Source organism: Tursiops truncatus, chromosome 19 (assembly GCF_011762595.2).
Source record: "Tursiops truncatus isolate mTurTru1 chromosome 19, mTurTru1.mat.Y, whole genome shotgun sequence".
In the NCBI taxonomy this organism is placed as follows: Eukaryota; Metazoa; Chordata; class Mammalia; order Artiodactyla; family Delphinidae; genus Tursiops; species Tursiops truncatus.
This window is the reverse complement of record NC_047052.1, coordinates 23,723,619-23,738,672: the sequence shown is the minus strand read 5'-3', so window position 1 is coordinate 23,738,672 and position 15,054 is coordinate 23,723,619. Positions and strand designations below refer to the sequence as shown.

The window sequence follows — 15,054 nt, the reverse complement described above, 5'->3', positions numbered from 1 at the left end:
CAGAGAAAGGTTTTGTCTAAAAGGCACCGATCCAAACATGCTGACCTATCAGAAATGCCCATAAAGTGGTAAAAAGATCATTTCAAAGCCAAACAGCGAACACAGAAATAAGACAGGGGGCCTCTTACTGTGTTGAGACAGTGATCTCATGCCTCTAAATTCTTATACATAATTCACTGTAACTGTCAAAGGAGAAAGAAAGAAAGAAAAAAAAACAGCAGTACTTTTCTAATGCTAGAAAAAAAACCCCACAAACAAGCAAAAACAATACCATATAAAAGATCCACCCAAATGCACTGCAAAATATACTCGATTTGGCTTTTTCATGGAGCCCTCTGAAAGCTTAGCATCTTTCTTCATCTTGATATTCCTGGCTCTGGGCATTGTATGCAGCCCTTCGCAGGTGTGTGCAACACACACACACAAGCGCAGTACATGTTGACCAAAATTCCTTGGTCATGTGAACATAGTCTCAAAGGCAGCCACACAGACTGCATACGTAATTACATTTTGTACTGATCTGCTTGTCATGCACTATAGCCAGTTTTCCTTTCAAAAGAGAAATACCTTATAGGACTGGAGGTGATGTCGGGGTCACGAGCGGTCACTTGCCCAATCACGGAGTTGAGAGCAGCATTTTCATGAACTTCGAGGAGGTAAGTCGGTGAAGAGAAGACTGGAGGCTCATCTGCATCTTCCACAACAATTTTGACTGTTGCCGTGTCTTTAAAGGGCCCCCTGCTGCTGAAACGCGGGTCAGTGTGGACATTGGCTGCCTCTACCTTCAGTGTATAGGATCTTTTGGTCTCAAAATCCAGAGGCTGTTAAGAAATGACAAAGATGAATGTTTCTCACTAATGACCACAGCAGCGAGAACAAATGAGTGTAATGCTGATGGATGATCGTTATGTGCATTTAAGCCCATTTGTGAGCCTTAATGGGATCACTCTCCATTCCCCCAGATTCAACCTGTAAATTTTACAGGCATTTATTGATAGCCGTTTATTATACAAGCTCAGTGAATCTAATCTCCTACTGTTTTGTTTTGTTTTGCTCATTTCACTTGGAATTCACAAAATATTCACAGTCATGAATTGTGCCATCGAAATTTCACTTCAGACTCATAATAAAATTGTACTAGTGAAGGCATGATCTGCATACCAATCAGCCAGTTAATCGGGCCTCTGCTCGTCAGAGATAAGGCAGCATCGAACATAATCTCTATCTGGGAAGGATATTTTATCATTTCTGCAACAGTGTGTGAAACGTAAAGAACTAGAAATAATCATTGTTTAGTCCATGGAGACATTATAAAGCACAATTTAGCACTAATCCCAACAAAGAGTGTTTTCTTATTTCACTTCCAGAGCATCACTGCTTTACTGATCATGTGGCTAAAATGAGGCTTATTATTTTTTAGGGCATTCTTAGAAGGTCTCTATTATATGAGTTCTGTGCTGTGAAGCAGGTGGGCATATAAAGAAATATGTATACAGACGCATATCTACCTGTGTTTATATTTAGGATAGATGATAGATAGATAGACAGACTGACAGACAGGTAGGTAACTAGGTCTGGTGGTGACTTCCACCAACCAGTTAAAAGCAATTTGAAATTACCTCATTGCACCATTACTGAAAATTTTTCTGACCTATTAATACCTCTTTCCTTAAAAGCCCCAGAGACTTAACTTAATGACCTATGTAAATAGAGGCAGGTAAAAGAACACAGTCCCCTTAAACAACCAGAAGGCCATCTGCATCAGAACCCTCACAGTCCAATTCTCTCAGCAAACATAATACTTCAGATGTCAAGGATGTATTTCTGTCAAGGTTCAAAGAGACAATTTAGATTTCCATGGCAATTCTTATAAGAAACTGAACTCTACATCTGCGGTGCAAATTTTAAAAAAATAAGCTGGAACACAAGCTAGCATTAGTGAACTCTTTCAGAACTCCTATACAAGCTTAAATATAGATTCTTATTTCAAAATTTTATGTTGATTCTTATATTTGAATTTCATTCTACTTGGACTTAGATTTTTTTGATATATTTTCTAATAAACAAGGCAGATACTCAATCCCCTGTCTATTCTGAAATTACTAAACACATGTACCCGTATGTACATGAATAGGCAATTCAACATCAACATTTTCACAATTTGCTAATCACCCCTACTGTAACAATTTTGTAATCTCAAATTCTTTACAAACGCTGTTAAGCATAAGAGATTATATTCTGCTTAATTCTTTGCCCAACTTAATGACAATCTATCAGAACACATCCTGGTGTCCTTGGGATTTTGTCAGACAAAAAAGAGGACCCATGAATTGCAGGAAAATGACTCCCTACAGATTGTTCTCTAGAGTAAAATACATGGGTTTTTTGGTGTCAAGATGTGTAGTATATGCTTCCAAGTTTATGAATAATGGTGAATAAAAATACAGCAAACAGCTAATTGCTTCAGTTTATAAAAGCACCTTATGGTAACAAAGAATAGCAGTTAATAATAACAAAAAAAATGACATTGGGATTCATTAGCCAAGGAAAATGTGTCTCTGGGTTAGTCAATAATTGACTCAAGTATAATTATACTGTACTGTATTTAACACACGAGTTTTTAAATACTTTGCAACTCTTAATACTGAGCTCCATCCAGGTTTAAAGTGAGTGTTACTCAGCAGAGTTAAAACAGATGCAGCCATTTTCTTTTCAAAATTGATTTTTAAAATTGATTTTGTATATAAAACTATATCCAGAAAATTCCAGGTTCTCACTTTCAATACCTCCCCAAAAGGGGATTTGAAGAGCATGGCCATTGGAAGCACATCCCTGGGTAACATGACAGAGAGAGTCAGATAGTAAGCTTGGAGTCATGTCATTGTAATGCTGATCAAGACAGAGGGCAAAATTATTGGCTCCTGACAGTGTGACCTATTATCTATCTTATAATTCATGAATCAGCAAATCCGTTTTAAAATTAATTTGTACTACTTCATGGCAAGCCTATAAAGAACAATGTTGAACAAAATACTCATGATGAAGATAAAAGGGTATTTCTCTTTGCAAATGCCCATGTCTGTAAAATACTGAACTGTGTTCTACACGTTTTTTAATGAATGTAGTTGTCACAATGAGAAATAAATATGGAAAATGTACAGAATTTTTCACATTTACCACACGCACACAAATGATCATGAGCAAAAGCAGTCACAGACTGCAATATGGAGAGACATACCATGCTCCTGGATTGGAAGAATCAATACTGTGAAAATGACTATACTACCCAAAGCAATCTACAGGTTCAATGCAATCCCTAACAAATTACCAGACACTTTTCACAGAATTAGAGCAAAAAATTATACAATTTGTAGGGAAACACAAAAGACCCTGAATAGCCAAAGCAATCTTGAGCTAAGAAAAAGGAGCTGGAGGAATCAGACTCCCAACTTCAGGCTATACTACAAAGCTACAGTAATCAAGACAGTATGGTATTGGCACAAAAACAGAAATACAGATCAATGGAACAGGATAGAAAGACCAGAAGTAAACCCACGTACATATGGTTACCTCATCTTTGATAAAGGAGGCAAGAATATACAATGGAGAAAAGACAGCCTCTTCAATTAGTGGTGCTGGGAAAACTGGACAGCTACTTGAAAAAGAATGAAATTAGAACACTCCCTAACACCATACACAAAAATAAACTCAAAATGGATTAAAGACCTAAATGTAAGGCCAAACACTATAAAACTTTTAGAGAAAACATAGGAAGAACACTCTTTGACATAAATCACAGCAAGATCCTTTTTGACCCACCTCCTAGAGTAATGGAAATTAAAAAAAATAAATAAACAAATGGAACCTAATGAAACTTCAAAGCTTTTGCACAGCAAAGGAAACCATAAACAAGACCAAAAGACAACCCTCAGAATGGGAGAAAACATTTGTAAACGAATCAACGGACAAAGGATTAATCTCCCAGATATATAAACAGCTCATGCAGCTCAATATTAAAAAAACAAACAACCCAATCCAAAAATGGGCAGAAGCCCTAAACAGACATTTCTCCGAAGAAGACATACAGATGGCCAAGAGGCACATGAACAGATGCTCAACATCACTAATTATCAGAGAAATGCAGATCAAAACTACAATGAGGTATCATCTCACATGAGTCAGAATGGCCATCATCAGAAAATCTACAAACAACAAATAATGGAGAGGGTGCAGAGAAAAGGGAAGCCTCTTGCACTATTGGTGGGAATGTAAATTGATTCAGCCACTGTGGAGAACAGTATGGATGTTCCTTAAAAAACTAAAAATAGGGGCTTCCCTGGTGGCGCAGTGGTTGAGAGTCCGCCTGCCGATGCAGGGGACACGGGTTTGTGCCCTGGTCTGGGAGGATCCCACATGCCGCGGAGCAGCTGGGCCCGTGAGCCATGGCTGTTGAGCCTGTGCGTCTGGAGCCTGTGCTCTGCAACGGGAGAGGCCACAGCAGTGAAAGGCCCGTGTACCGCAAAAAAAAAAAAAAAAAAAAACAACTGAAAATAGAACTACTGTATGACCCAGGAATCCCACTACTGGGCATATACCATATTTTGGACATGTGTCCAAAAGACACATGTACCCCAATGTTCATTGCAGCACTATTTACAATAGCCAGGTTATGGAAACAACCTAAATGTCCATCAACATCTGAATGGATAAAGAAGATGTGGTACATATATGTAATGGAATATTATTCAGCCACAAAAAGAAATGAAATTGGATCATTCGGAGAGATGTGGATGGACCTTGAGTCTGTCATACAGAGTGAAGTAAGTCAGAAAGAGAAAAACAAATATCGTATATTAACTCATATATGTGAAATCTAGAAAAATGGTACAGATGAACCTATTTGCAGGGCAGGAATAGAAAGGCAGACGTAGAGAACAGACGTGTGGACGTGGAGGGGAAGGGAAGGGGAGGATGAATTGGGAGATTAGGTTTGACATAAATACACTACCATGTGTAAAACAGATAGCTAGTGGGACCTTGCTGTATAGCACAGGGAGCTGAGCTTGGTGCTATGTGATGGCCTAGTTGGGTGGGATGGAGGCGGGGAGGGTGGTCCAAGAGGGAGGGGATATGTGTATGCATATGGCTGATTCACTTCACTTTGTGGCAGAAACTAACACAACATTGTAAAGCAATTATACTCCAATTTTTAAAAAGCCATATATTCTTTGTATTATTTATGGAGATGTTTCTTTCTCCTTTGGTAGCGCCACACCCGGGAAAAAAGCAGAGATGAGCTTCGTTGACCACAATGCTTGGTCATTTGATCACAGTTAGGAGCATCTAATAATAGCAGGGTGGGCCCTGTCCTTCTGGTGCCAGAACTAGCCAGAATAACTGAAGCTGACTACTTTGTCTGTCTTTGAGTTTCCCTAAAAGCAGAGCCTGCAGTGAACACACAGGAAACTTGAATGCATTTTGCAGAGATATTCTAGGAAGCAGGAGATTAGAAATGGGGAGAGTTCTATAGAAAAGGATGAAAAGCCATTGAACTTGCCACCTCTATGGGCTTATGAGGATTATTCCCACTGAAAATCCTCTAAGGAATCATAAACAATATGCCTCACAATAATTTCTTCAGTAAATAGGAACTGTCCACCAATCTTTGTCCCTCATTGCTTAAAGGTTGCTTTCAGAGTGTTGGCTTTCCTACATAGGTGGATGCTCTGGACAAGAACTGAGCCAGTTCCTGCAGCTCATGGAAAAACACTGAAACACAGAGAGGAAAGAAATGATGGGTGAGATGGGAGGCTAGCACCACCATGGTCACTGTTCACCGAGGTTTAGCTGAAATATAAAGCAGGACTAGAAGATAGGATGTGCAAAAAGCACTCACTTTTGCACAGCTTAAGAAGGCAAACCTCCTCCAGTTGTAAGATTACGTCAGGGAGTCCACCCAACCCCTACCACCTTCAACATTCAAGTTTCAAAGAGGTATTCTGAAGACGAACAAAACCTTCCTGAGCTTACCTTTCTCAGTCTTATAATGCCATCCTGGGCCTGGGCATCAGAAGTGATTTCAAACAGTGCTGTTCCGTCTCCATCAATGATGTCATATGACGACTGTGCATTTTCACCAATATCCTGATCATTGGCCTTCACCCTCCCTATGGCAGTGCCAAGAACCACATCTTCTGGTACTGAGAAGTGATACAGACCTTAGGAAAGAGGAGAGACACTGAGCACTGCACATATTCCATTCTTCATTCATTCATCTAACAAATATGTGTTGGGCACCTCTTTTGCTCTGGCTACTTCTGTATAGATACTACCAATACAGTGATGGGAAAGACAAAAACATCCTTTCCACTGTGGAATGTACAGTCTTCTAAATGAGCCAGAGACAAATGTTCCCAGAAGAAGCAGTGATCTCTCTTTGAAACTCTTCTGAGTTATGGGACTTATTCAACCATATGTTTACCAAGTACATACTTGGAGCAGAGTTATATCAGGATATTAGTGAGTCTATGTGAACGTTCTTTCCAATTTGCTGTATAATCACATTGGCTGCCCTTGGGGATATTCATTGTTGCCCAACATAAAATATTAAGCTAATTTCAGCACAGATAGATGCAATGTGTAACACACTGAAAGTCACTTTTGAAGTTACCTTTATATTTACAGACTTATAGACCATTTTTGATAAAATCCAATTACCAAGCTTCTGCTGTGCCCTGCAGCAAGCTGTTCAGACACATGAAACACTCTTCTTGTTACTAAAATTCTCCTTGCTCTGAAGACCAAAAATCCTACCCTCAAAACTCTCTAGGCAAAATACAGTTACAGTGTATATGGCTTCCCCTATGGGGGCAGGAAAACGTGTCTAATTAGTGATATTAGTCCCATTTTTATTCAGATCACTTTGGCTGTTGTATTGGTGTCACTCACTTTCACTGGTGTAGGGGAAGTTGCCGGTACCCCAACCCCGTAACCCCTGGCCATTACCACTTCAGTCACACCTGCCTTACAGCCAACTGCCAACTCTTGCATTTCTTTGCTGAGGGTTTCCTCTGGACTTCAGAACCCGTTTTGTCCATTGCCTGTCAGTCCACACCTATCAGAAAATTAACACCCCCAGAGAAGCAGCCCTCAAAGGCTCATGCAACTTAGTACATAAAATTCCAGGCTCCTTGCCCTCTCTGGCAGGATAATCTTAAGCTGGTCCTCTTCTTTTGTTTATTTACACTGCTCCAGAGTTTCCCCAGTGGAATGAAGCTCCAGTCACCCCAGTCATCGCTGGCTTGATAACGCACACTGTCAGCCTTCTACCTCCTCTCGCTCACAATTCTCACTTCCCTGCTGGCGTTTCTTGGGATCATCTCCAATATAAACTACTTATAATCAAATCCTTGTCTCAGTGCCTGTTTGCGGGGAACCCAAACCCAGACAACCAGGAAGCTGTAGTCCCATTGCAACAAGAACAAGGGAAAATAAACATTCGATGAACCATAAACCCAAAAGGAAAAATTATATCTGGAGAACATTACCTAATTCTAGTTTGAACTCAATCACTGAGTCCCTTGGATAAACTAAGGCTCATTTTTCCCAGTATAACAAGATTACTTTAGATGATGGGCGAGGTTTTCTTCTAGAACTAACACACTTTTATTTAATGATGAAGTTAAAGTGTCTCTTGAAATCATAATATGTGACCCGGGAACAAAAATGTTTTCCAAACAGTTTTGCCGTAAGAAAGGCACCAAAAATCATTGGTCTAGCACAAGTCTCCCAATACCCTCATAATTGGTGTAATGATTCCATTTCCTTCCAACCTTATATTTCAGATAAAGTTTTCAGATGACTCCTTGAGGTGTGCTTATTAAATAATAAGACAGCAAGGGGCTCACCTTGCTACTAATCCTGCATCAGGAAGCCTTGGGAAACCAAGCCAATGAAACGTTTCTTTATCCACTTTTACTCTTCCTACTCTCATCATCCCTTTCAGTGGGATCGTAGTTAATCGATATTACCTCTAAGAAAGGGAACACTTGAAACTTATCCGCTACCACTCAATTGAAACAATCATTTTGTGAGAAAGAGGAGTTGCATGTTAGCACATTAATTATAATGGCAACTGAAAAGAAAACAAGAGTCGGGGGAAGGATGCAAGAGATGACGTTTTTTATTTCAGTCATTTGGTTTCAAAGGTTGGCATTGTTGTCTGATTTATGAATGGCCAGATGTGAAAATTCTAGAATTCTTTAAAAAAAAGAAAATTTTTTAACATCATTATTGGGGTATAATTGCTTTACAATGGTGTGTTAGATTCTGCTTTATAATAAAGTGAATCAGCTATACATATACATATATCCCTATATCTCTTCCCTCTTGCGTCTCCCTCCCTCCATCCCCTCTAGGTGGTCACAAAGCACCGAGCTGATCTCCCTGTGCTATGCGGCTGCTTCCCACTAGCTATCTATTTTACATTTGGTAGTGTATATATGTCCATGCCACTCTCTCGCTTTGTCCCAGCTTACCCTGCCCCCTCCCCGTGTCCTCAAGTCCATTCTCTAGTAGGTCTGCGTCTATTCCCGTCCACCCCGTAGGTTCTTCATGACCTTTTTTTTTTTTTTAGATTCCATATATATGTGTTAGCATACGGTATTTGTCTCTCTCTTTCTGACTTACTTCACTCTGTATGACAGACTCTAGGTCCATCCACCTCACTACAAATAACTCAATTTTGTTTCTTTTTATGGCTGAGTAATATTCCATTGTATATATGTGCACATCTTCTTTATCCATTCATCTGTCAATGGACACTTAGGCTGCTTCCATGTCCTGGCTATTGTAAATAGAGCTGCAGTGAACATTGTGGTACATGACTCTTTTTGAATTATGGTTTTCTCAGGGTATATGCCCAGTAGTGGGATTGCTGACTTGTATGCTAGTTCTATTTTTAGTTTTTTAAGGAACCTCCATACTGTGCTCCATAATGGCTGTATCAATTTATATTCCTACCAACAGTGCAAGACGGTTCCCTTTTCTCCACACCCTCTCCAGCATTCATTGTTTGTAGATATTTTGATGATGGCCAATCTGACTGGTGTGAGGTGATACCTCATTGTAGTTTTGATTTGCATTTCTCTAATAATGATGCTGAGCATTCTTTCATGTGTTTCTTTTTTTTTTTTTAACATCTTTATTGGAGTATAATTGCTTTACAATGGTGTGTTAGTTTCTGTTTTATAACAAAGTGAAACAGTTATACATATGCATATGTTCCCATATCTCTTCCCTTTTGCATCTCCCTCCCTCCCACCCTCCCTATCCCACCCCTCCAGGCAATCACAAAGCACCAAGCTAATCTCCGTGTGCTATGCGGCTGCTTCCCACTAGCTATCTACCTTACGTTTGGTAGCGTATATATGTCCATGCCTCTCTCTCGCTTTGTCACAGCTTACCCTTCCCCCTCCCCATATCCTCAAGTCCATTCTCTAGTATGTCTGTGTCTTTATTCCTGTCTTACCCCTAGGTTCTTCAAGACATTTTTTTCTTCTTAAATTCCATATATATGTGTTAGCATACGGTATTTGTCTCTCTCTTTCTGACTTATTCACTCTGTATGACAGTCTCTAGGTCTATCCACCTCATTACAAATAGCTCAATTTCGTTTCTTTTTATGGCTGAGTAATATTCCATTGTATATATGTGCCACATCTTCTTTATCCATTCATTCGATGATGGACACTTAGGTTGTTTCCATGTCCTGGCTATTGTAAATGGAGCTGCAATGAACATTGTGGTACATGACTCTTTTTGAATTATGGTTTTCTCACGGTATATGTCCAGTAGTGGGATTGCTGGGTCATATGGTAGTTCTATTTTTAGTTTTTTCAGGAACCTCCATACTGTTCTCCACAGTGGCTGTATCAATTTACATTCCCACCAACAGTGCAAGAGGGTTCCCTTTTCTCACACCCTCTCCAGCATTTATTGTTTCTAGATATTTTGATGATGGCCTTTCTGACTGGTGTGAGATGATATCTCATTGTAGTTTTGACTTGCATTTCTCTAATGATTAGCGATGTTAAGCATTCTTTCATGTGTTTGTTGGCAGTATGTATATCTTCTTTGGAGAAATGTCTATTTAGGTCTTCTGCCCATTTCTGGATAGTTGATTTTTGCAACTATGTTCGTCAGTGATATTGCTCTGCAGTTTCTTTCCTTGTGACATCTTTGACTGGTTTTGGTATCAGGGTGATGGTGGTCTCGTAGAATGAGTTTGGGAGTGTTCCTCCCTCTCCTACATTTTGGAAGAGTTTGAGAAGGATAGGTGTTAGCTCTTCTCTAAATGTTTGATAGAATTCGTCTGTGAAGCCATCTGGTCATGGGCTTTTGTTTGTTGGAAGTTTTTAATCACAGTTTCAATTTCAGTGCTTGTGATTGGTCTGTTTATATTTTTTATTTCTTTCTGGTTCAGTCTCGGAAGGCTGTGCTTTTCTAAGAATTTGTCCATTTCTTCCAGGTTGTCTAATTTATTGGCATATAGTTGCTTGTATTAATCTCTCATGATATTTTGTATTTCTGCAGTGTAAGCTGTTACTTCTCCTTTTTCACTTCTACTTCTACTGAGTCTTCTCCCTTTTTTTCTTGATGAGTCTGGCTAATGGTTTACCAATTTTGTTCATCTTCTCAAAGAACCAGCTTTTAGTTTTAGTGATCTTTGCTATGGTTTCCTTCATTTCTTTTTCATTTATTTCTGATCTGATCTTTATGATTTCTTTCCTTCTGCTAACTTTGTGGGGGTTTTTTTTGTTCTTCTTTCTCTAATTGCTTAGGTGTAAGATTAGGTTGTTTATTTGAGATGTTTCTTGTTTCTTAAGGTAGGATTGTGTTGCTATAAATGTCCCTCTTAGAACTGCTATTGCTGCATCCCATAGGTTTTGGTCATCATGTTTTCATTGTCATTTGTTTCTAGGTATTTTTTGATTTCCTCTTTGATTTCATCAGTGATCTCCTGGTTATTTAGTAGTGTATTGTTTAGCCTCCATGTGTTGGTATTTTTACAGTTTTTTTCTTCCTGTAATTGATATCTAGTCTCATAGCGTTATGGTCAGAAAAGATACTTGATGTGATTTCAATTTTCTTAATTTTACCAAGGCTTGATTTGTGACCCAAGATATGATCTATCCTGGAGAATGTTCCATGAGCACTAGAGAAGAAAGTGTATTCTGTTATTTTTGGATGGAATGTCCTATAAATACCAATTAAGTCCATCTTGTTTAATGTATCATTTAACGCTTGTGTTTCCTTATTTATTTTCATTTTGGATAATCTGTCCATTGGTGAAAGTGGGGTGTTAAAGTCCCCTACTATGAATGTGTTACTGTTGACTTCCCCTTTTATAGCTGTCAGCATTTGCCTTATGTATTGAGGTGATCCTATGTTGGGTGCATAAATATTTACAATTGCTATATCTTCTTCTTGGATTTATCCCTTGATCATTATGTAGTGTCCTTCTTTGTCTCTTGTAACAGTCTTTGTTTTAAAGTCTATTTTGTCTGATATGAGAATTGCTACTCCAGCTTTCTTTTGGTTTCTATTTGCATGGAATATCTTTTTCCATCCCCTCACTTTCAGTCTGTATGTGTCCCTAAGTCTCAAGTGGGTCTCTTGTAGACAGCATATATACGGGTCTTGTTTTTGTATCCATTCAGCCAGTCTATGTCTTTTGGGTGGAGCATTTAATCCATTTACATTTAAGGTAATTATCGATATGTATGTTCGTATTACCATTTTCTTAATTGTTTTGGGTTTGTTTTTGTAGGTCTTTTCCTTCTCTTGTGTTTCCTGCCTAGAGAAGTTCCTTTAGCATTTGTTGTAAAGCTGGTTTGGTGGTGCTGAATTCTCTTAGCTTTTGCTTGTATGCAAAGGTTTTAATTTCTCCATCAAATCTGAATGAGATCCTTGCTGGGTAGAGTAATCTTGGTTGTAGGTTTTTCCCTTTAATCACTTTAAATATGTCCTGTCACTCCCTTCTGGCTTGCAGAGATTCTGCTGAAAGATCAGCTGTTAACCTTATGGGGATTCCCTTGTGTGTCATTTGTTGTTTTTCCCTTGCTGCTTTTAATATGTTTTCTTTGTATTTAATTTTTGATAGCTTGATTAATATGTGTCTTGGTGTGTTTCTCCTTGGATTTATCCTGTATGGGGCTCTCTGTGCTTCCTGGAGTTGATTAATTATTTCCATTTCCATATTAGGGAAGTATTCAACTATAATCTCTTCAAATATTTTCTCAGTCCCTTTCTTTTTCTCTTCCTCTTCTGGGACCCCAATAATTCAAATGATGGTGCATTTAATGTTGTCCCAGAGGTCTCTGAGACTGTCCTCAATTCTTTTCATTCTTTTTTCGTTATTCTGCTCTGCAGTAGTTATTTCCACTATTTAATCTTCCAGGTCACTTACCCATTCTTCTGCCTCAGTTATTCAGCTACTGATTCCTTCTAGAGAATTTTTCATTTCATATGGTGTTGTTCATCATTGTTTGTTTGCTCCTTAGTTCTTCTATGTCCTTGTTAAACGTTTCTTGTATTTTCTCCATTGTAATTCCAAGAGTTTGGATCATATTTACTATCATTATTCTGAAATCTTTTTCAGGTAGAAAGCCTATTTTCTCTTCATTTGTTTGGTCTGTTGGGTTTTTACCTTGCTCCTTCATGTGATGTGTGTTTCTCTTTCTTCTCATTTTGCTTAACTTACTGTGTTTGGGGTCTCCTTTTTGCAGGCTGCAGATTCATAGTTCTTGTTGTTTTTGGTGTCTGCCAGCAGTAGCTAAGGTTGGTTCAGTGGGTTGTGTAGGCTTCCTGGTGGAGGGGACTAGTGCCTGTGTTCTGGTGGATGAGGCTGGATCTTGTCTTTCTGGTGGGCAGGCCCGTGTCCAGTGGTGTGTTTTTGGGTGTCTGTGACCTTATTATGATTTTAGGCAGCCTCTCTGCTAATGGTTGGGGTTGTGTTCCTGTCTTGCTAGTTGTTTGGCATAGGGTGTCCAGCACTGTAGCCTGCTGGTTGTTGAGTAGAGCTGGGTCTTGGCGTTGAGATGGAGATCTCTGGGAGATTTTCGCCCTCTGATATTACGTGGAGCTGGGAGGTCTCTGGAAGACCAATGTCCTGAACTCGGCTCTCCCACCCCAGAGGCACAGGCCTGATGCCCGGCCAGAGCACCAAGACCCTGTCATCCACACGGCTCAGAATAAAATGGAGAAAAAATAAAGAAAGAAAGAAAAAAAGTAAAATAAAGTCGTTAAACTGAAAAATAAAAAATGATTATTAAAAATAAAAATTATTTAAAAATTAACAAGAAAGAAAGAAGAGAGCAACCAAACCAAAAAACAAATCCACCAATGATAACAAGTGCTAAAAACTATACTAAAAATAAAAAAAAAAACAAAAAAAACCAGATAGAACCCTAAGACTAATGGTAAAAACAATGCTATACAGACAAAGTCACACACGGAAGCATCCACATACAGACTCACAAAAAGGGGAAAAGGAAAAAAATATATATATATCGTTGCTCCCAAAGTCCACTGCCTCCATTTGGGATGATTCGTTGTCCATTCAGCTATTACACTCATGCAAGGTACATGAAATTGATTGTGGAGATTTAATCTGCTGCTCCTGAGGCTGCTGGGAGAGATTTCCCTTTCTCTTCTTTGTTTGCACAGCTCCTGGGGTTTAGCTTTGGATTTGGCCCCGCCTCTGTGTGTAGGTAACCTGAGGGTATCTGTTCTTTGCTCAGACAGGATGAGGTTAAAGGAGCAGCTGATTAGGGGGCTCTGGCTCACTCCGGCTGGGGGGAGGAAGGGGTGCGGAATGCGGGGCAAGCCTGTGGTGGCAGAGCCCAGCATGATGTTGTAACAGCCTGAGGCGCCATGTGTTCTCCCAGGGATGTTGTCCCTCAGTCATGGGACCCTGGCAGTGGCAGGCAGCACAGGCTCCCAGGAGGGGAGGTGTGGATAGTGCCCTGTGCTCGCACACAGGCTTCTTGTTGGCTGCAGCTGCAGCCTTAGCATTTCATGCCCGGCTCTGGGGTCCGCGCTGATAGCCATGGCTCGCGCCCATCTCTGGAGCTCGTTTAGGCGGTGCTCTGAATCCCCTCTCCTCGCGAACCCCAAAACAACGGTCTCTTGCCTCTTAGGCAGCTCCAGACTTTCTCCCGGCTAGCTGTGGCACACTAGCCCCTTCAGGCTGTGTCCACGCAGCCAACCCCAGTCCTCTCCCTGGGATCCGACCGAAGCCCCAGCCTCAGCTCCCAGCCCCCCGCCCGTCCCGGCGGGTGAGCAGACAAGCCTCTTGGGCTGGTTAGTGCTGGCCGGCACCGATCCTCTGTGCAGGAATCTCTCCACTTTGCCCTCCGCACCCCTGTTGCTGCGCTCTCTGTGGCTCCGAAGCTTCCCCCCTGCACACCCCCAGTCTCTGCCAGTGAAGGGGCTTGTAGTGTGTGGAAACCTTTTCTCCTTCACAGCTCCCTCCCAGAAGTGCAGGTCCCTTCCCTATTCTTTTGTCCCTTTTTTTTTTTTTTGCCCTACCCACGTACGTGGAGAGTTCCTTGCCTTTTGGGTGGTCTGAGGTCTTATGCTAGTGTTCATTTGGTGTTCTGTAGGAGTTGTTCCACATGTAGATGTATTTCTGATGTATATGGTATCTCCACGGCTCACTCCTCCGCCATTTTGAAGCTCTACCTCATGCTATCCACACGGAAAATGTTCCAGTGGATTAAAGTCTGAGCCCCCACTTCCAGCTGGAGCCGGTTGTGGTGCTTTTCCCACAGCTGAGTCGGTGAAGCAAAACTGGTCAAGAGGCACTGCTCTCACTCCCACTTTTCCTAAAATTCTTAATGAAATGCATCTTTTCTGTTCTTTCTACCTTGGCATTTTTGCAGAGAAATTCTCCAAGGTACCTCAAATGTGTCACTTTCAAACCGCACCTCTGGCTTTCCCTTCCTCTCTCACTCTCCTTCTCCCTCCTCTCTCTCCTCTCTCTCTGCAAAA

General features: G+C 40.5%; 1 protein-coding gene across 2 annotated transcripts in view; it reads right to left on the bottom strand.

The window, feature by feature from the left end:
- Positions 1–15,054, bottom strand: part of CDH8 (cadherin 8) — a 354,111-nt gene that overhangs the window by 145,520 nt on the left and 193,537 nt on the right. For both annotated transcript variants that reach the window (XM_073796978.1, XM_019935532.3), the window contains exons 5-6: positions 6,031–6,218; positions 568–821 (exon numbers count right to left, since the gene is read on the bottom strand). In XM_073796978.1, the coding sequence (XP_073653079.1) occupies positions 568–821; positions 6,031–6,218 (442 nt within the window). The remainder of the gene's footprint in view (positions 1–567; positions 822–6,030; positions 6,219–15,054) is intronic.